We start from the raw sequence: 22,671 nt of genomic DNA, 5'->3' as shown, positions 1-22,671 counted from the left end.
ACATCTGAGGTGCATAAGCCCTGGTAAAGTATCTGCCACTTTTCAGACATGCCGGATGGGAATTAGTTAAAGAGCTCTTGGTGCTTCACTTGTGTGTGGTCAGGAAATGGCTGTGGTGCATAATAAGAGGAACCTGCCCTTGTGATCTGGAGCTCTGGTTACATGGGAATTCCTTGAGGGGGTCAGGCTGAACCCCTGGGTGGTACTGGTCAGCAATTGACTGGGAAAATATGCAAAGTGGTTGTTCTCCCGTTTTAGGCTTTCATTTTCTCTTTTACATTTTCATCCCCGAGGGAGGTAACTGGGAGGGCCGCATTCTGCTGTATAAACCATTTTCTCCAGCTGGCCTGCACTTCCCCTTTTCTATCATAAAATGCAGTCATTTTTTTATTTCTTAAAAAAGAAATGTGACAGTAAGTCCTCCAAAAATAGAGGCTTCTGTGTGCTCTCTCGCGTCTGTGAGAGTCACAGGATCCAGACCACTGAGGGAGGCTCCGGCCTTGCTTGACAGCTTTGCCGTGGTGTTCTTGGTCTCTTGGCAAAAGGTCTCGCTGCTGAGGAGCATGTGTTCTCACCTAGAGGTGCCACATGCATGGCTCACCCATGAGGTGATGTTAAGTGTCCGACTTGTCCTTCTTCTCTTACAGTGTTTTATAATGATGTAATTCACGGGTAAGGGACGTGGGTGGCGCTGTGGGTTAAACCACAGAGCCGAGGACTTGCTGATCAGAAGGTCAGTGGTTCGAATCCCCGTGACGGGGTGAGCTCCCGTTGCTCGGTCCCAGCTCCTGTCAACCTAGCAGTTCAAAAGCACGTCAAAGTGCAAGTAGATAAATAGGTACCACTCCGGCGGGAAGGTAAACGGCATTTCTGTGCGCTGCTCTGGTTCGCCAGAAGCAGCTTAGTCATGGTGGCCACATGACCCGGAAGCTATACGCCGGCTTCTTCGGCCAATAAAGCAAGATGAGCGCTGCAACCCCAGAGTCGGCCACAACTGGACCTAATGGTCAGGGGTCCCTTTACCTTTACCTAATTCACGGGTGAAGAACCTCAGGTATTGAGTCCAGGCCTTGCTCTTTGACCCCCCCCCCCGGCTCCCCAAGCCATGCTCCTGCCTCAGCCGCAATTCTCTTTCACAGACCATGTTTCACACCCTTTTTCTGTGGTTTGGCTTGGCAGGAGATGGTCAATTCACACCCCCTTGTCCCGAGTATATATATTTTCATTTATTTGTTGTCTCTGAACCTCAGGGGGGAAAAATGTGACTTGGGATAGCCTGAAATATGTGACGGGCAATTATGCCACCACAGGGCACATTTTGTAACCCCCACATCCCAGGAATCGCTTTGTAGGTGTTGGCATTTCACATCTTTTACATAAATCCTACTTTAGGCAGGGTTTTGGTCAGCCTTCCTCAGTGGGGTGCTCTTCAGATGTTTTGCGCTACAAGTCCCATCATCTGCCCCTGGCAGCACAACATCTGGATGGCACAAAGTCTAGATAGTAGCAGTGCTTGGCATGTTGCCACTGGTTCTGGCACAGAAAGATAGATTCAACACATGCAACAAATATAGGATAACGCTGATGGGGGTTGAATTTGTTTAAAATCTAAGGGTGCTTCTAGACAATCAATGTTTCCTGAGCATTCATCCTGATAAGTTTGTGCAGAGCTTATGTGATATTGTGGCATGTTAATGTCATCCTGTGCTTTCCAGTGGTTTCACCTTATTGCAAAAAAAAAAAAAAAAGAAGAAGTCTGATCTCTTTGGGAAGCGGGTTCATTGCACAATCAAGGAACAAGGAACCGGCTGTACTTGTATTACCAGAATTTGCTGGTGTGTTAATTTCCCACTCGAAAATAGCAATGGTCTGGAAGTGTCCTGGGATCTGCTGGTACTCTAATTACTTTTGATCTTAAGAAAAAAAAGGTCCACAAATATTATGGACAAACACAGGCACCAGATTTTCAAAACATTTCAGTGATCCTGTATAAACCAGAGGAAAAGAGAACTGGTCTGTGTGCCTCCCTTACAGCCACCTCCCAGAGCATGAATCTCGCTTCAGCAGGCTTGGGCAGGGCAAAGTGAATCCTCTTAATGTTGACACAACAAGACAAAGCATAAAGTCCCCTTCCTCTTTCCCAGTCACCGCACAGCACCTCTGAAATCAAGGAGCCAGAATGACGAGCCAGTCTCAGGGAATCCAGCAGCTTTTGCAGGCTGAAAAACGTGCCAAGGACAAGCTTGAGGAAGCCAAAAAAAGTAAGTGGTGCAGCCCCTGGGCTGACTGCATTTCTTTGATGAATGTCAATGGAAAAAGCACAGGAATTTTTGTTTAATGTATTTTTTTTTTAGCTTTAAATAATTCATTTACACATTAAGAGGCATAGACAGAAAGGCATAACAAATCTATCTGTTTAACATAAATTATACCAAGTGAGTAACTAAATTTGTGGGACACGGGTGGCGCTGTGGGTAAAAGCCTCAGCGCCTAGGGCTTGCCGATCGAAAGGTCGGCGGTTCGAATCCCCGCAGCGGGGTGCGCTCCCGTTGCTCGGTCCCAGCGCCTGCCAACCTAGCAGTTCGAAAGCACCCCTGGGTGCAAGTAGATAAATAGGGACCGCTTACTAGCGGGAAGGTAAACGGCGTTTCCGTGTGCGGCTCTGGCTTGCCAGAGCAGCGATGTCACGCTGGCCACATGACCCGGAAGTGTCTTCGGACAGCGCTGGCCCCCGGCCTCTTGAGTGAGATGGGCGCACAACCCTAGAGTCTGTCAAGACTGGCCCGTATGGGCAGGGGTACCTTTACCTTTTTAACTAAATTTGTAGTATTGTTATAAGTGAAGTTATCTCCTCGTCATATTATTCCTGCAGATTACTTCCAACACATATTTGATATCATTCTGATCATTTGTTTTCTCATTCCAGTAGCAAATAAACTTATACCAACAGTCCACAGATTTTTATTTTTGCCCACATATTCTTCCTGTCATTTCTTATAATAATTTGCCCTATGTATATTAGTCCATTTATATATATATATATATATATATATATATATATATATATATATATATTTTCTAGTCCTCAAATGATGAGTTATTTTTGTCCAACTAATGGCCACTAATATTTGTACTGTAACTAACATATTTCCCATGTTTATTTTTATATTGGATCAATATTAACCCAAAATTAACCCGTGTGGGTTTTAATTTGTTGGAAGCCACCCAGGGTGACTGGGGTAACCCAGTCACATGGGTGGCATGTAAATGTTGTTGTTGTTGTTGTTATTCCAATCCACCCAAGAACAAAACTGTGGGCTTTTCCAATTGCCCTCAGTTGCATTGATCACATTAATACAGAATTGTTTTGCTACTTTACATTCCCACCCAAATGTGGTTAAAATCTTGACATCTTGCTTCTTTCTCCAGATTCCCTGTATTACAGTAGCTAGTACATTTTCCTTCACTTATGAGGAGTATGAAGTCATAAATATAAAATCATATGCCTTTTTGTTTTGCAGCAACTTCTGTAGAATAAGCATAGGAATTCTGGCGCTAGTTCATCTTTACTCAATGTTTTAACTTCCTCTTCCATTTCACTCTTAAACTATTTCTCCTTACTGTCTTGGGATGTATCTGAAGCTGGGCTTTCAACCAATGAAATTGGCTTCAAGTCCATGCTTTCAGTGTTTTTTGTGTGTGGTGTGGCTTTTTTAACCCATTCAGAGCTATGCTCCTGCTCCCTTCATTCACTTCCATTAAGTACTACTGTAGTTGACTGTAACCCACTTGCGGCCTTCAAGAGGTGGTTGGACTCTCAAGTCCCATCTTCCTCAACCAGCATGGTCAGCGATGATGGGAGCTGTAGTCCAACAACACAGGGCTGGGTGTCTGCATTGATCCAAAGGCAAACTCTTCTGGAAGCACTGCGGACGCCATCTTGGTAGTCAAGAAAACCCCACAATTAATTGGTAGCTGTTATAGCAACGAGCTCATGTATATTTATATTCACTTACTTTGATAATTGGCTTGCTTTGATACTATCCTTATATGGGGGCTTGGGGTGCTGAGCTCTGAGTCCAGAAAGGGGAACTATCTGTAAGATTCGGGTATTTGCCACCTGTGCCCTCACCTGGTCAGGCGGAGAGATGGAAAATCTCTCCCATCTCTCCCAAGTGGCGTATGCTGCTTTGTGTATAAAGAATGCATGAATGTTTGCTTGGGTGCAGATAAGCCATCTTCTTGCTGCTGCATCCATCCTATGTCAGTAAAGCCTGGGAGACCTGACAGGCTGATTTGCTGTAAGTCTACACCTTTCCTTCATAAGGCACTAGAACTGATCACTCTGGTGTTTTGGACCTCCTTCTTTGGTATCCCTGCACCCAACCACTCTCACAAGCCCTCCTCTGGACCTGCAGTTCAGAACAGTGTTGCACGGGTTGGCCATCTCCACTGCAGTTGGTACGGTTGACTCAGTTGGATTAACCAGATTAGCTGCAGACCAGTCACCCGAACGGGCGAGATGGTTTGCGAACTGCTTATGCAGCCCCAGAGGTTTTATGTTGCATTGTGGCCTGCGGAGTGTGTACAATCCAGAATTGCTTCCTCTTTGCGTGCTGGGCTTTTAATTAGTAACCTGCAGACCGATGGCACCCACCTCCATAAACCCTTCCTTCAGAAAGCACCAGTTCCGAGGTAATCTGTTCCAGCCAGTTGCAGTCCGCCCTTGTCGGTGCTGGATTCAGTTGTCAAGCAAAACATTGAGCTTGCCCTTTCTGAACAGAGAAGGGCCTGACATGTTAAACTGGAAAACATGACCTTCGTTTTCTTGCAAAGAGATTGTTATGTGTTGAGTTTTTACATGCTTCACTGATTGCTGCTTTTCTGTTCTGGGGAAGGAGGCAAGAAAAGGTATTTCTGAAGCCTCTTTTAAAGGCTTATAATCTTGCTGTTCAGCTAAGTGCTAGTAGATTGGAGGAAAGTTGGGATATGAACACCATGCTAAATATGTAATACTAACAGGCCAGGGTGGCCAAGTCATAGTAATAATAACAACTTACTATTTGTACCCTCCCCATCTGACTGGGTTGCCCCAGCCACTCTGCGCAGCTTCCAAGATATATAAAAACATAATAAAACATTAAACCTTAAAAAGCTCCCCCATACAGGGCTGCGGTCAGATGCCCTCTCAAGGTTATGTAGTTACTCATCTCTTTGACATCCTTCCCTTATCTAATTTGGGTTGCACTGTGAGTAAGCCATGAGACCTTGTGCACAGTGGGACATCCCTGCTGGCCTGTCATTGTGTAGTCAGCTCCCAGATGGCTCATACCTTCCATCAAACCAAAGCACTAGGATATTCCAGTGAACTGAACAGGCTGAACCTTTCCCCGCTGGTTCTGTTGTTCAGTAGCACCGCCTCCTCCCTACCCACTAGTGCTGTTATCTTCTCTAACTGGGTCAGTCTTCATGCACCTAGTGGTGTGTGCTTCTGCCCCATGGAGGATGAAAAGGAGAAGGCAATAGTGATCAACGTGTGGAGGCAGAGGTACTTGGTGATCATTGGGGCCAGCAGGAAGGAGAAAGGCTTAGAGGCTTCAGCCAGCATCCATGTTGCTTGCATAGCTATCAATGCAAGCTTGAAGGTCAGTTTAGATCACATCTGGAGAACACACCCGGAGATAACTTTTGATCCACATTAGATATATGTAAAGAAACCCTCTTTGGCTTGTGGGTCTTCCTTGCTAGACTGAGCATTCAGAGATCCTGCTGTTACATTTCTTCTCCATATTTCCTAGAGCTTTCTCCTAGTAATGCGGAAAAGCAATACACTGTGATCTGCGCTCCCAGAGAATGTGTGCAAACGCAGTGTACACATGAAGCTTCCATGCTTCCGCATAGCTTTGTCCCACACTTTTGCAGTAATATTCAAAAACCTCCACCATAGCGACAGGACTGGTCATATAGGCCCTCCCCAGCCAAGCATTGCTTAGCAGGAAGAGAGGAAAACGATCAGCCCAAAGGAAGCCACCCTATTGCCAGCAGCGTAGGATTAAGTGAGGCAACTCCTGTGCAGAGTTGCTAAGGGATTTTTCTCACCCATTCAGCACGTTAGCAGAAACTATGATTGGGTGGGAAAGGCAAGCTTGAATTGTCCCACATACACGGGTGCTTAATTGACATACACGCTCCCAACTAATGGGGTAGCAGTGGGTTAAACCACAGAGCCTAGGGCTTGCTGATCAGAAGGTCAGCAGTTCGAATCCCCATGACGGGGTGAGGTCCCGTTGCTCGGTCCCTGCTCCTGCCAACCTAGCAGTTCAAAAGCATACCAGTGAAAGTAGATAAATAGGTACCGCTCCAGAGGGAAGGTAAACTGCGTTTCTGTGCACTGCTCTGGTTCGCCCGAAAGCGGCTTAGTCATGCTGGCCACATGACCCGAGAAAAATGCTCTGCGGACAAACGTCGGCTCCCTCGGCCAATAAAGCGAGATGAGTGCCGCAACGCCAGATTCGTCTGTGACTGGAACTAATGGTCAGGGGTCCCTTTACCTTTACCTTTTACCCTGACACTAGTGATGGGAGCATGTGTGTGAACTTATTCCTATGGGGCAAAATATTCTACCCTCTGTATGTACCTAGATAAGGAAAAGGGAGGAGGAACCCTGGAAGAAAACTATTCTGTTGTTAGAAATGTATTGATTACATGATTATTATTTTTTGCATGATTGTAATACATAGAGCAATCGTCATCCGGCATTCAGCCTACTCACTTTCACCTATTGCCATATTAAAGCTCAGAAGGCACTGAACCTAAATTCATATCTCTGCCACCACCTCTTGCGTGATGAGATCTACACATCTGGTATGAATCAAACCTCTGCTATATCCCGACCCTTGATGTCAGCTGTGTCCTTGAGTGACCAAACAACAGGCCCTTGTTTGTGCCGCTTAGTGCGTAAAAGAAAAGGTTAATGTGATCCAAACCTTTCATTAATTTTCGCTTTGCCTTGTGTAAAACAGCAGGTTTAGATCTAGGTCCTGTCATGAGACGCAATCAGGTGTAACACAGCCCAAGCCAAAGAGAGACAGTGGTTGAATCCGTCCACAACGCTGCAGTGCCGCTGCCAATTTACTCACAGTGTCCAAATTCAGTGAAATAAGAAACAGCAGGTCGCTGGTGTGACTGGACCAATGGCCGTGTGGGAAACCTTAGAGGCTGCCATGCTAGCATGACATCCAGAACTTCGTAATATACACACCGTGCGTCAAGCACACCTTTTTTGATTTTGCAGGGTTAAAAACGGAAGCAATGTCATGAGACTACAGCTGAGAGTGCCCAGCGCTGCTTCAGTAGTTTATTAGACAATGTCGAAATGACTTATTTCTCTTAATATTTTTGAGGTGTTTTAAGAGGTCACATATCGAGGCCCCATCGAAATGGTCAAAGACTAAGGCCTAGGTTAGATGTGATGTTACAGCACATAAAGCACTTGTCTCTTTCGGCAAACCATGAATCTTTGCACCATGTGCAAAAGGCATTTCCCATAATCAGTGGTGTAGCGTGGGGAAAGGGGTGCTGTGGCCCCGGGGCAGAATGCTGAGGGGGCGCAACCCAGTGCCCTCATGATGGATTCCCTCACCGAGGCGACATGACGGCCACCTTCCATAGATGTGAGTTGCTCCTGGGCCAGGCCTTTGGGGCTGTGGCAGCACCTTCTTCTCCTCGCAGAGAAAGGATGCCCACGAAGCAGAGCCAGGACTCATCCTAGGCTTGCTGTGGCTCCGGCACTGCTGGGATGCCACCAGGCCAGCTAAGGAGTGCCAGCTGCTGGTCTCACCGGCAGCTCACTGAGCTGAGTGGGCAAATGCAGTGACCAGCAGGTGACCTCCATGAGGAGCAACCACCACAGGGGCACAGCGAATGCCCCCAAGGAGGTTAGGGGATGCAATCCTTGCCTTGCCCCGGGTGCTGCCAACGTATGCTATGCCACTGCCCATAATAGTGCCTCTTCTATTGAAATGCACTCTGAAAATTTGTCTCCTATATTAAGTCTGAGGAGTGTTTCCACTGATTGTATGAATGATGAATAGCTTTATGTCGTGATAATGTTCACATCCACCGTCTTCTGTTCCCATTCCTTGGTGTGACTCTGGTTATCTTACTTCCTTCTCTGAAACCATAAGCTTTTAAATCTCAAGGGAAAGGATAGCATATTCTCTCCGATTCTACAGCTTGCCATGGCCCCACAGCAGCCAGTTTGTGTTATGCCGCATTACCACGTAGCAAAACGTCTATGTCCAATAAGAACACACCGCCCTCATATTGAGGTTTGATAGATAGCATGAGCCTGAATCAAAATATTTTATTTCAGGCACCGTGAAGCATTTGCAGTGAGTCAGCCCAACTTCCAGGCCAGCGGCTGCTGGAGGCTTCAGCACAGTTGCTGAGCACATAGAAGCTCAGTCATATTCAATGAATGTTAACCCTGGGAAAACATGCACTTCAGGCTCTTTGCAGAGGGGGGGGGCGGAATAACTCTTTAAAATAGTTTGTGCCCATCTGTACATAATCCGAGAGATCACCCTAACATATAGAGTCTGGCAACTGCAATTAAATAACATGGGGTAGGCAGAAGAATGCTCAACCCAGAAGTTGAAGCGATATTCAATAAATCCACATGGTTCTTCTCCAGATTGTTTCTGCACTGGCGAGGCTTTGTATAATCACACTTGATCTCTCTTTGAATCCTGCAATAAGCGGAGTCAGCAAGACAAATGCCCGTAAACCGACTCAAGGCCTCAAAAGGTTTTCCTTTCGTTTGGTGTTCCCCGCAGCTTAAATCTACTCACAGAGAGGCAGGTACTGACATGGGACTGCGCTGCCCACTGAGCGGATAATTTACCGCTGGATCAGTCAGTTCCATCCAGAGCCATCTCAAGTCACAGAACCACGGACAAGACTAGTTTTTCCAAGCGTCATCTTCATTGCTGTGCCATGCCCAGAGGAGTTACATTGCTACGTGTCACTTCCGATACAGCTTCACATGTGCGCTGCAACCTCATGCAATCCAATGTGGCGTGGCAAGGCAGAGAAAAACAGGGTGGGGGTGAGCAATTGCCTCGAGTCTAAAAACTAAGCATTCATCAAATGTGGCTTTGTTAGGGTCTGAGTCTGATCCTTCTTACAGTGCTTCCACCCTCCTGATATTCGCCCAGAAACCCCCAGAGTTACACCAGTGGAACAGATACAGAAATGAAAGCCCGCCATTTCTCATAAGTTGCTTGTAGACAAGAAACAGCATTGTGTGTGAGGTGATTTCAGTGAGCTGGGCTTGGTTAACAGGATGGCTTTCCTCTGGATACAGGGGAGAATTCCAATATTAGAGGCAGGATGATTGAGTGTGGCTGGAAGGAGGAGAAGCTATACTCCAGCTCTAACATATTTCAGACCCTCCAAGTGTCCCTGTTTTCCAGGGACAGTCCCAGGTTTACAGAACCCATCTTGGTTTCTGGTTTGATCCCGGAATGTCCCACTTTTCCTTAGGATGTCCCTGTTTTCATTGGAGTAATGTTGGAGACATGCGAAGGCAACTCTGTATAGAGAAGTTTTATAATGTTTAATGATTATTTTTATTTTGGAAGCTGCCCAGAGTGGCTGGGGCAACCCAGTCAGATGGGCGGGGTATAAATAGTATCATAATAGTATAGTATAGTATAGTATAGTATAGTATAGTATAGTATAGTATAGTATAGTAGTAATAATAATTAAGTAAATAGAATAGGATGTCACTATTTTCATCGGCTAAATGTTAAAGGGTATGCATATTGCCATCATTAGACGGCTAAGAGCATGGGTAGGCAAACTAAGGCCCGGGGGCCGGATCCTGCCCACAGACAGTCCGGGAATCAGTGTGTTTTTACATGAGTAGAATGTGTCCTTTTATTTAAAATGCATCTCTGGGTTATTTGTGGGGCATAGGAATTCATTCATTATTATTATTTTTTCAAAATATAGTCTGGCCCCCCACTGAGGGACAGTGGACCGGCCCCCTGCTGAAAAAGTTCGCTGACCCCTGGCTAAGAGGACGAAGTCTTTAAAATAGGTAAAAAAATTGGGCTTTGGGAGTCAAACCTCCCAATAAGAGATAAATCTGCTAGAAGGCAATGTTAACGTGTTGTCAAAAATGTATAAGATGCTATTAGAATGGGAAACAAAAAATGAACAAGTGAAATCTTCAATGATAGATTGGGCAATGGGTATTGGTAATAATACTGAGATTAGTGCATGGGAGCAATTGTGGAATAATGATACAAAATAACTTTTTAATGCAGATATATCCGCATGCATACATGCACACGTAAAAAGGAAGGTGATCCGTTTTGGCAGATGGGGCAGTATCCTGCTAACTTCAGTCTCAACTCAGCCTCTCTTTTTATTTACATCCTGTCCAGAAAAATGGCCCTGGCTGTCAGCTCCCTCTTCCTTAGTGTCTGTGTTGCCTTTTGTAGAAAGTAATATGGGGACAAAATCAGAATTAGCTGGCAGCTCTGCCTGTCATTGGCTCTGCCTACTGCTGGGCTGCAAACACATTTACAGCATATTCAAAGCACATTCCTTCCCTCCAAAAATTCTGGGCACCGTGAAGATTCCTTGGTCAAGCCCCAAACTCTGGTCACGTATTACCTTGAAACTGCAGCGGCAACAGTTTCACCCCCAGTAATCTGGTAGCAATCCTGTGGCAATATTTACATTCCGTTTTATCAATAGCGGGACTATTGTACTAGCAGGATTCACTTTGTACCCTCTAAGTATTTGAAGCAGCCAAGAAGGCTGCAGAGAATCAAAGGCTGTCTTGTAATCAATATATGCTGCCGAGAGATTGTGCTTTCCTATTTACGAGTTCACCAAGATCACAGCATCCACAGCGAGCGGATCGGCGAACCAAAACGCCTAAGAGTGTGCTCTCATTAGGGGATTTGGGTCTGTGCTGCTCTTCTTGCACTTCCTTTGTGTTCCCATGTCATATTAGATGGTTTTTAAACATCAGTTGTACATAGAGTTGACATGGGCGGGAGGCAATTGTGCCAGCCTCCGAGCATTGATCCTAAATCTGCTGTTTATATAAACCGTATGCGCGTATACTTTCTCCATTTGATCAGGAACTGATCTCTGCTACAACAGCTTGGGATCGGGATATCTTAAGGAGCACCTGAGCCAAGTCCAGATCATCGATGGTGCACCTGGAGCAGTTACACCAGGGCCCTGCCTCCAAAGGGGGCAGACTCTGAGCTTTCCTTTTAAAAAAGCAACCGTAAGTTAGGGAGCCTCCTATTAAGAAAGTTAGGAAGCAAAATGTGCAGATAGATGAGCTAGCCTGGTTTCTTCCCCTTTCAGTGACGCAGGTGGCGCTGTGGGTTAAACCACACAGCCTAGGACTTGCCAATCAGAAGGTCGGCAGTTCAAATCCCCGCGACGGAGTGAGCTCCCGTTGCTCGGTCCCTGCTCCTGCCAACCTAGCAGTTTGAAAGCACATCAAAGTGCAAGTAGATAAATAGGTACCGCTACGGCGGGAAGGTAAATGGCGTTTCCGTGTGCTGCTCTGGTTCGCCAGAAGCAGCTTAGTCATGCTGGCCACATGACCCGGAAGCTGAATGCCGGCTCCCTCGGCCAATAAAGCGAGATGAGCGCTGCAACCCCAGAGTCGGTCACGACTGGACCTAATGGTCAGGGGTCCCTTTACCTTTACTATCATAGAATTGTAGAGTTAAAATCATAGAATCATAGAGTTGGAAGAGACCACAAGGGCCATCGAGTCCAACCCCCTGCAAAGCAGGAAACACCATCAGAGCACTCCTGACATATGGTTGTCAAGCCTCTGCTTAAAGACCTCCAAAGACGGAGACTCCACCACACTCCTTGGCAGCAAATTCCACTGTCGAACAGCTCTTACTGTCAGGAAGTTCTTCCTAATGTTTAGGTGGAATCTTCTTTCTTGTAGTTTGGATCCATTGCTCCGTGTTCTCTGGAGCAGCAGAAAACAACCTTTCTCCCTCCTCTATGTGACATCCTTTTATATATTTGAACATGGAACAGTTGGAAGGGTCCCTGAGGGTCATGTAATCCAACCCCCCTGCAATGCAGGAATCCTGCCCACAACTGTCCTTGGGTGGGCTCGAATAATAATTTAATAATTTAATAATAATAATTTATCATTTATACCCCACCCATCTGGCTGGGCTTCCCCAGCCACTCTGGGCGGCTTCCAACAAAATATTAAAATACAGTACAGTCATACCTTGGGTTGAATGTGCTTCAGGTTGAGCGCTTTCGGGTTGCGCTCCGCTGCAACCCGGAAGTAACGGGGCGTGTTACTTCCGGGTTTCGCTGCTCCCACATGCACAGACTCTCAAAATGATGTCACGCACATGCGCAGAAGCGGCAAAATGCAACCCGTGCACGCACAGACGCGCTGTCGCGTCTTACGTTCTGTCTTACGGATCCCGTTCGCATCCCGAGGTACCACTGTAATGCATCAAACATTAAAAGCCTCCCTAAACAGGGCTGCCTTCAGATGTCTTCTAGAAGTCTGGTAGTTGTTGTTCTCTTTGACATCTGGTGGGAGGGCATTCCACAGGGTGGGTGCCACCACCGAGAAGACCCTCTGCCTGGTTCCCTGTAACTTGGCTTCTCACAGTGAAGGAACCGCCAGAAGGCCCTCGGTGCTGGACCTCAGTGTCCGGGTAGAACGATGGGGGTGGAGATGTTCCTTCAGATATACTGGACCGAGGCCGTTTAGGGCTTTAAAGTTCAGCACCAACACTTTGTGTTTTGCTGAGAGCTCTGAAACACCAGAGTCCCATAGTATTCCTTGTAGTCTGAAAAATTATACCATTATTATTATTTAGTCTTTAAGATACCACAAGACTTAATCTGGCCTTGCCCAAGCAAGCCTTTATATCCAAGCCTGATCACTGATATTGTCTGGAGGAGTATAGACAGTTGTTCCCTGTATTAAAAGCCTAGCTAGCCTCAATCACTCTCAGGCATTTCTTGATGACATTTTTATGCCCACAGGTCTATGTCACTGTTTAAAATCTTCATGAGTAGCCAGTCATTTTGATGGTTATTTTGTTCTATTTTTTAATGGTTTACTTTTCATGTTTTATTGTTGTATGCTGCCCTGGTATTTTATGAGACGGTGGAATAGGAATTCTATTATAATTACCTGTTTGCAGTGTTCCCAAGAGCATATACAGAGCTTATGGGCAGCACAAGGGGAGACAGTAAGCAAGGTCCACATGGCTGACTCCTCTGTGAGAGACCAGTTCCATTGGTCTTTCCATCCAAGCTTGTACTTAAAGGAGCTTTGTGATTTTAAGAATAGGTGCCTTGAGTTTGATTCTTTTCCTCATGCTCTCCTCATCCTCCTTTTGTGTGAGAGAGACTTTTTGATAGCTGTACTGACTTCTGTTATCTTTTCGGTTTCCATAACATGGAAAATTTTACTTCTAGTGAGGTGATAAAAGGTCACGTAGCACTTTCAGGACGAGTCAGTACTGTAGACCCGATCTACCCCCCCCCCACCACCACCCCAGTAAGTTTTGCTTTCTGTTTCTTCTTTTTGCTCTTTCTGTGGTGCTATTGTTGTTTCTTCCTTTGCATTTGATGGGCATTTTGTTGTTGTTGCAGTTCTGCATGTGTACATGTGTACATATACAATGTACATGTGTACATTGACTGCACAACTGCAACAACAACAAAATGCCCATCAAATGCAAAGGAAGAAACAAAAATAGCGCCAAGAAAATGAAGGCCCTCCTTCCCCCTGACAGGATAGCCACGTCTCCTTTTTTTTTTTTTAATGATATTTATTAAAAGTTTAAAAATTACAGAAAAGAAGAGAGAGAAAAAGAAAACAGCAAAAAAAATTAACCAAACTTACATTACAATACATAAAAGAAGGGGGGGGGAGTACATAAAAAACAATACAATACAGCAAAAAAACACACACACACATCCAATATTCCATATCTCTGTCTTTCATTTGCTTGTTTCATCAACCTCCTCACAGATAGCCACGTCTCCTACTTTCCAAAGGAATGAAATGCAATATGCAAGTCATAGGAGCCAACTCCTAGGAGCCAAGGTCCCTTTGCCCACCCACCCCCTAAAATATTTGAGGGGACCATCCCTTCTAAGTTGATGGGCATTGCCATTCAAATGGTGTGTGTGCATCGCATCATGTGATCATTAGGGATGGGGCTTACCTGCCCCCCCATATTTTATTCAAGTTGGCATCCCTGTTGCAAGTGATATGCAACTGGCCACCCTAAACCCTAAGGAGCTTACAGCCTAAATTCTGACAGCAGGAGGCAAATAAAAGTTGCAGGAAACAAGGGATGAATGTGAGTGGGTGCACATGGGCCTCATTTTAATTATACACTACTTAATTCATGTCGTCAGTTTGCATTTCTTAGTGCAGAAAGTATTGATCTGATGTGTAGAGATCTTTCCTGTTCTGATTAACTCAAGAGAGTTCTGGAAGCTTCTAGAAGCTTCTCTGTGTGAAGGAAACAAGTAGAAGGTTCGTGATGTTTGGGTTATTCCTTCAGAGAAGCTGAGTACAGCTGGTTTAAACTGGTTCTGTTCTCTCTTTCCGTCAAGATCATGCTTACTATAAAAATAAGGCCAGAAGGAGTCTGGGTTTCACTTTCTCTTCCTATCTCTTTCCCTTCTGGTGTGGCATTCTGTATATAGTGCTAAGTTTCATTTCATTTCATTTTTTATTTGTATGCCGCCTTTCCACAGTTAAAAACAATGCTCAAGGTGGCTTACAGCATGACAAGATTTACATGTTGCAAGTCTAAAATAAGTTTTAGACTTATTATAAGTTATTGTAAGTTTAAGTTAAGTCAGCTTGAAACTGGATTTCTTGTGGACAGTGCCAATCCTGAATGTATTGGATTTGTGACCTATATGCTCATTTGCCTTCAGCAACAGTAAAGCTCTGCTGGAAGAAATATTAACTGCCTCTGGTCTATTTTGGGGGGAATCCTGCAACATGTTTAAGTTTTCATTCTGCTAACTATACGTTTGAGTTCTACTCTGGATCAGTATTGAGTAGACTTTCAATGACACGTGTCACATTTTCAAAGAAAAGGTACACTATCTGAGCAAACCTTAGAGTAGCCCTGTGAGCTGTGACTGAGAAAATAGTGGCTTTCTTTACATCCTTTGGGCTGAGGTGAGATTCAAACTGGTGACTTCATAGCTCACAGTCTTCAGCCACAACAACAGCTCTCAACATCCACCTGCGACTTGCTCCTCTAAGCTGGATATGTGTGCAGCACTGCACCTTAACATCATATCCTGTGTGAAGCGAGCTGTGTGGTTTGAACTTGCTTGCTTGCCTCTCCACGCAAGTGGGAACCACCTTGCTACAGCTCTTAGCTGCTGTCGTGTTGCACCCCTTTTATGAACTGCAGGACTGTGCCATGAGTGGACTGACTTATGGGATCAACTTTGTGTTTTTGCTTAAACTCCAAGATCCAACGAGGTACAAAATGGTGGCTGTGAGGGTGGAACCAATCATCTATTGCATCCTATAAGCCAGGAATAGCCAATGTGGTGCCTTCTAGTTGTTGTTGTTGTTGTTGTTGGACTACAGTTATCGTCACTGACTATTGGCTGTGTTGGCTGGGGCTGATGGGAGTTGGAGTCCAACAACCCTGGAAGATCACCCTGTGGCGATCACACAGGGTCCCCGGATGTTTGACAGTCTATTGATCCCTGTGCCACCACTGTGCTTTCCCACTGCCACCAACCCATTTCTCTCGGGTACACACAGAGTCCAGACAGTTGTTAACATTAAAACAAATAATCAAGTTTATTTTATAAGCCTTAACAAGTTTATGGTTTCAGATAATTTTTCTTGTCAGTTTCTTAATCTTAGTTTCTTTACCGGCCTATACCTTTCCTAATAACTGCTAACTGATTATCCCAACTGTCTATCTGACTCCTCCTATCAGTTTCTCTCACTCTCTCACAACACAATCGACCAACCCACAGACTTATCCTCCCTCTTCCTTCTCCAACTCCCAACTGACTTCCCAAGAACTCCAACTCTAACTCTAACTCCTCCCCTTGGGTTCCCACTGGCCAATCACTTCACACTCATTTAACCCTTTCTTTATGACCCACCTAGAAGGCAAACGCCACATACCCCATTGGCTATTTGTGTCATAAGCCATACACTGGAATAGCCTGCATGCATGTGTACAATTCTGCAAGGGTTTTGAACACAGAATTCTAAAAACTGAAGGAAAAAAACCAGTCCACAAAACCCAAACAATTTTACTTCATATTACTAAATTATTGGGAGTCATAAACTCAGCAAGTCACCGAAAGGCTGATTTGTAGAACATGTTCTGTCTCTTGCCAACCCCAGTCTGTGCTACTCTTAATGTTAAAAGGAATGCAAGAGGCTGCCATGAATTGTCAATCACTTTTAGCCCACAGAAGCAAACTTCATATTAGTAAACAATCCAGTTTTCCCTCCTGGCTATTATGTCCTGTCCTGGGCATGTCTCTGCCTTTCGCAAATGGATGGGTTCTCCCCTCCCTCCTTTCAGTATAGCTTTTATTAAAGGGATCTTACCCAGTGAGAGGGAGCACCCAACTCTCCACTAGAGACGGTGGAAGAAATTCGATTCAGTCCTCATTTGAAGGTGAACTTACCAGATTTGCAGTATCAGAAATAATATGCAAACCGAAACACAGCTATCCTTTAAAATTCACACTTCTCTGAAGTTTGCCGTGCAGGTCCAGTCAAGTAATGTCTACAAAATTGCATATACTGGGATAAAGTGTGCATATAATTGTGTATATTAGCAAAGAGTAGAATATCTCAACACGTTATACTGGTGAAAATTGCTTTACACAAAAATAAATAAATCATAGAGACTTTTTTAAATAAATAAAAAATCACAACTGATGTAGAAATGTGGAGAACTGAATTTCAGATTGAAAAAAAATGAGAAACTGAAATGGACATATTTTTCCATAATACAGACTTCCCTACTTTGCTGAAGAGGCCATGGGAATGGTTAACTCTCAGCAGGGAGGCAGAGGTCCATTTACTAGATAGATATAGATAGATGATAGATAGATAGATAGATAGATAGATAGATAGATAGATAGATAGATAGATGATAGATGATAGATAGATAGATAGATAGATAGATAGATAGATAGATAGATAGCCATGCATCTGACTGGGTTGGCCCAGCTATTCTGGGTGGCTTCCAACAAATTATAAAACCCCAGAAAAATATGAAAGGAATACCTGAGCGCTATGTTTTCAGGTTCTAAAAAAGTCATAGGATTTATTTTTAAGATTTCAACCTACAGATCCAAGTAAACAAATAAATGCAATTCACTCAGGAATGTGGGCACTTACCTGAGGCTGACCCATGATAGTTTGCTGCCTCAGATGAAGGACATGATGGTCTCCCCCACCCCAATTCGGCACACAGAAGCAGTTGAACCTTACATTGACACCAGTGGAGGAATAGCATCTTCCACTACACCTGAGGCATCAAACCAGATTAGGGGGCTCAGGACAGGCCACGTGGCAGCAGAGTGAAATGTCTGGAGAGGGTAGGAGGAATGTTGCTACTGCATCACCAGCATCTGCTGCCTGAAGCAGCTGCCTCATTTTGCCTAACGGTAGGGCCGGTGCTGTAGTAACCCGGGTCTTTGCAAAATGTACAGTGCAATCCTTTTTAGAAGTAAGTCCTACTGAGTTCAATGGAATTTGTCCCCAGGTAAGTGGGCATGGGATGGCGGCCTTGTTTTTAGTGTTCCCTAAAGATTACCTTTAAGATCGCAACTTTCCCCTCCTTCATTTTGTGATTTGTTCCGCCCATTCTCGACTTTACCTTCGCTTTCATGTCGGCAGCATATTTGTGCTAGAAACCTCCTTTGATGTTCCCACCCACCTTTGCATTTAGCAAGTGTTGAGAAAAGGGAGGGGGGAACCCCATAAAATGTAAATGTTGCAACTCAGCGAGTGGCTGAACTGTATCTTTGTAGTACCTTGGAAATCTGCCAGCGTTAAATAGAATCCAGTTGGTGTTGACTGAAAGGCTCCTGGCTGCAAATCAATATGGCAAATCTTGCAGAATAATGTCTTTTCTCATCAGCGACAACTAAAATCTGTTCTCTGGCTGTGGCTGTTGGAAATTGGAGGGGGGGGGAGAGAGAGAGAGAAGAAATGTTTGATTTGAGGCTGAAAGCATGATAGGGAGTCATCAATGGTTGCACCAAGCAACGCATTGTGACAGTGCCCAGTGCCTTTTCGGTTAGGGAGCCTGGGAACATTTGAGTTGCTGATGTGAGACCTAGTAAATAAAGTGGTCCTGATCATGGAGTCGGCACATAATCAAAATGCCCAGTAAGCTCCATACGAGTTTCCTTCCTGTAGCCAGCAGGTGGGGAACAGAGGAAGAAGACAGGCTCAGTGACTATGGACGCAATTGTGCTTCCTCTCAGAAGTTTATGTACACTTAATAATAATAATAATAATAATAATAATAATAATATCCTCCCTTTAAATAAATAAAAGAAATAAGATACTATGCGCTGCCTCAATAGCTGATCTCAAGGTGAAAGATTCACACAGTTCAACAAATTTAAACAGGGCTGAGAACCTGTGCTCCTCCAGACATTATTGGACTAGAAATCCCATCATCACTGGAGTCACAGGATCAGGTGTAATACAATCTGGAGACATGTTAAATTAATTGTTGAGAAGCCATTTTGGACTTTTTGAGTGACAAAAGAGGAAGGTTGGGCCTGGAAGGGAAACATGAAAAAAAAAATATACCACTTAGCAGAATAGAACGGAAACTGTGATTTTTATCACAGCCAGAAATTTTCTCGGAGTGTTAATATGAAATCATATAAAGAATGGTAGTACTAACAATGGACAGAAAGTGTTGTAGATGTACCTTTCTTTTATCGCTATTTCACCCAGCCTTATTGGAACTCTTATTATTTACATAAACTAGAGATTATATCCACAGACAAACGCCAATTAAGGGATTGGTGCCACTGGACAGAATCACTATGTGATCTGCAAGGATCAAATTCTCTAAATGCTCTCCTTGGTTTCCCCGTCTAAAAATGGTCCATTTTAGAGCCAGTTACCTGTCAAATCTCCAGCCAGCTTCACTTACGATTCACTTATACTGAGCTGTGTTTTCAAGCTTTTACTAGCTGTGTGCAGCCTGTTTTTGTGCCTCCTGTTTCATGCTTTGCCTGGTTTTGGGAGTCAGGGAGAGGGGAGCCTGCCATAGCAGGAGGGAGGACACACCTATGACTGTTGACCAGCCTAACTCATCTCTACCTCTTGGCCTCCTTCCTCTCACTCACCAGCTTCTGCCTCCGATTCTTGACTTCCCTCTGCCACAGAATCTCCCCGCTCACTAAGCCAAGTTACCCCGTCAGCGTCCAACACCTCTCTTCCCAGTCTTCTCCCTGCAACCGCTCGTCATTGCCCTACCACTGCTCCCTGGGTTCTGAGCCTTCTTCCCTTCGTGGTTCCCCGGCTGGTTCCTCCCACCGCTCCTCTGTTGTCCAACCAGCCCATGACACCTTGCCTAATCTGCCAGAGATTCTACTGCGGCTCAGACTCATCTCCTGTCCTATACCCATCCCAGTTTCACCAAGAGGAACAGTGTTTTTGAAATCAAAAGTTAGCAACCCTGGGTTGTCGACGTGTTCTCTGACACCAGGCAGAGGAACAGGAGAGCTCGAGACTTGCTCCCATGTCATGCAGATACGAAATACCAGGAGTCTCTGTGGAACAGCCCTGATAAACTAACGCGGGTGGGGAATCTCATTCCTTATCTCTACACTGGGAGCAAAGATAACTTGTAGGAGAACTGTTGTGTTGCCCGTTGAACTCCGGCCATTGAATCCGTTCTCCACAGGGTGGTTGGTAACCTAACAGGTGTATTTGCAGGGTTGTAAACACTGAATGCAAGCCCGCAGCAGAGTTTCTTCTAGTCCAAGGGGAGGCTAATGCTCAGCTTAAGGGGGTGGTGGGCAGCAGGTTCGCTGTGTTTGAATACAAGGATGGTCTCTCTGTGCCCTTTTCTAAGCCGCAGGCTTGAGATTTCCAGGCATGAAAGAAAGGCTATGTAGAAATAATATTAACTTGTACTGTACTGTAATGCAAGCTGAATCACCTCTCCCTTTTGTTTTCCCAGGAAAGGGAAAGAGACTGAAGCAAGCCAAAGAAGAAGCTACGGCAGAGATTGACCACTACAGGCTACAAAGGGAAAAGGATTTCAGACATAAGCAGTCCACTGTGAGTAAGAGTACCAAGGGAAGATTGGGTAAATTAAGGGTTGCTTCTCACACTTACTTGGCTGAGGATAGTCTCTCTGTGGACTCTGTGTCAATGAGCATGTGTATTTCACCTCTATGCGTGAATGGTGACATGCATCCCAGATGCTTAGATGCATAGGTCCAGTTCCTACAGTGCTTCCTGTTCACAGGCCCAACTCACATGCTTGCGGCTAAAGATACTTTCCATTTGTTTCCAGACACACTACATAAGCTAGAGCATGGGTAGGCAAACTATGGCCCAGGGGCCGGATCTGGCCCAATCGCCTTCTAAATCTGGCCCGCAGACGGTCCGGGAATCAGCATGTTTCTACATGAGTAGAATGTGTCCTTTTATTTAAAATGTGTCTCTGGGTTGTTTGTGGGGCATAGGAATTTGTTCATTATTATTATTTTTTCAAAATATAGTCCAGCCCCCCACAAAGTCTGAGGGACAGTGGACCGGCCCCGTGCTGAAAAAGTTTGCTGACCCCTGAGCTATGAATATATCTTCCATGCAGATCAAACCATTGTGGGTGTTTCAATTCAGGGGTGCCTGATGTCTGACGTTCCTTCTGCAAAGCCCAGCGTGAAAGTGAGAGACCATGGATGGAATTCCAGTCATTATTTGTAGTCTACCAGCACTTCCTCCCCTCCTCCAATTCTTTTCATGTGTGAAACCTTGGTAGACTAAGATAAGGGGCCGAACTCAACTAACACAGTGCGCTAGTACTCCCACTAGAGCAGCAGGGCTCCCCCCTCTCCTCCCTCTGCACCTACCCCAAATCTTCTCTGGTTGGAAGAAGCCCCAGAACAGCCTGAAGGGATGCGAGAGGGGAGACCATTTCTTCTGGCAAGCAGAAATGCTTCACTGGTGGAATGACCAACTAGCACAACCTTGAATTCCACCCATGGTCTCCCACTATCATGTTGGGCTTTGCAGAAGCAACGTCATACATCACTGTGCACCACGTGTTACGGAAAGGGGAATCACTGCGAGAGATTTGTGATGCTTCTTTCCATAGCTTGGTTTGTAGCAAGAGAAGATATCCACAACTCGCTTCCTCCATATTGACTGTATGTGCAGAAGACTAAGGGAGGAGGTTTCTATTGTTTTGGGCCTGGCTTTGGAGAAAGTGGCACAAGCTTGTTCATTTGTTCCTGTATCGTTCATGGGATATGTCTTGTTTTGCCTTTGTAGATCATGGGCTCTCAAGGGAACCTATCGACAAAAATAGATGAAGAAACCACAGCAAAGATCCGGGACCTCACTAGTAACTATCATAAGAACATGGAGAGTGTGATTGGACGCCTCTTGGATGAGGTGTATCACATCGACCCTGAACTCCACGCAAATTATGCGTACACCATTTAAATCCTTCCATGGAAAAGTTTCCAAAGGAGCAATGCCATCCCTACTATTTGGCAGAGTGAATATTTCCAATTCAGGTGGCAGATTTGCGGGTACCGTTCCAGGGCAGTGTGCTGTCAATCATTACATTTTAAGCACTGGTGAGAATTGGGCAGGAGCCATTTGGATTTTCTGCCTCTGACACCACAGCTGTCTTGAGCTGCCTTTGATCAGAAAGCATAATTTCCCTGCCTTTATTGTTTTCTGTTTTCCATTGTGCATGTGATATACACAAAAGCCCAAAGCATGTAGATGTTTCTAAGACATGTGATGTGACCAGTTCCTGCAAGGTTTCACGCAAACATTTGGTCGGATGGATTCTCCCCCACCTTCTCCTCCTCCACCCGTCCACACATACCCTTTTTTGGGTAGCAAAGAATTTGTCACTTAAATATGGGCAATGGCAGAATAAAGAATTGTTTGACACCAGCAGCTTTTCAGTGGGTGTATTTTACTTCTGTACTTATGTTCCCCACTACTTAAAACGTGTTTGCTTTGCATGACTTGGCCTGTTGCAGGAAATCTGTTTGTCACAATATGTGGAGGGTTTAAAATAACCGAGTGTGCCATCAATATTATAGATATATAATTAGTTTTAAAATTAAATCATTTGTTTCAAGTGTGGCTGTGGTGCATATGGAGAGGCAACAATCATCTACACTAGGTAGCCTTACAGACCAGACAAAATTGTGTAGAAATGATGTAGGACAAGGAAGTCGTGTTTGTGGCTTTATTGGTAGTTATTCCAATTTCCCTTTTATTGTTCTAAGACAGGAATCTCATAAGACCTAACATTGGTAGGCTTCATACTAGAGACAGATGGATCATCCCGCTCTAATTTGGTTCCCAGCTGAATGTGTGTATTG

General features: G+C 44.9%; 1 protein-coding gene across 1 annotated transcript; it reads left to right on the top strand.

The window, feature by feature from the left end:
* The first annotated feature begins 2,126 nt into the window (after positions 1-2,126).
* On the top strand, positions 2,127-22,234 carry ATP6V1G3 (ATPase H+ transporting V1 subunit G3). Its single transcript, XM_028732563.2, has 3 exons — positions 2,127-2,261; positions 20,277-20,377; positions 21,596-22,234. Exons 1-3 carry the CDS (start codon positions 2,180-2,182, stop codon positions 21,767-21,769), a joined length of 357 nt encoding a protein of 118 aa, XP_028588396.1. The 5' UTR covers positions 2,127-2,179; the 3' UTR covers positions 21,770-22,234.
* Positions 22,235-22,671: the final 437 nt, after the last annotated feature.

Source organism: Podarcis muralis, chromosome 5 (assembly GCF_964188315.1).
Source record: "Podarcis muralis chromosome 5, rPodMur119.hap1.1, whole genome shotgun sequence".
NCBI classification, from domain to species: Eukaryota; Metazoa; Chordata; class Lepidosauria; order Squamata; family Lacertidae; genus Podarcis; species Podarcis muralis.
This window is presented reverse-complemented; position numbering and strand designations above follow the sequence as displayed.

Excerpts from the sequence above, each read along its gene's own strand:
- ATP6V1G3 (XM_028732563.2), top strand. The coding sequence starts at position 2,180 with ATGACGAGCCAGTCTCAGGGAATCCAGCAGCTTTTGCAGGCTGAAAAA. Across the intron at positions 2,262-20,276 it reads GCTTGAGGAAGCCAAAAAAA|GAAAGGGAAAGAGACTGAAG; the intron begins GTAAGTGGTGCA and ends TTGTTTTCCCAG. Across the intron at positions 20,378-21,595 it reads TCAGACATAAGCAGTCCACT|ATCATGGGCTCTCAAGGGAA; the intron begins GTGAGTAAGAGT and ends TTGCCTTTGTAG.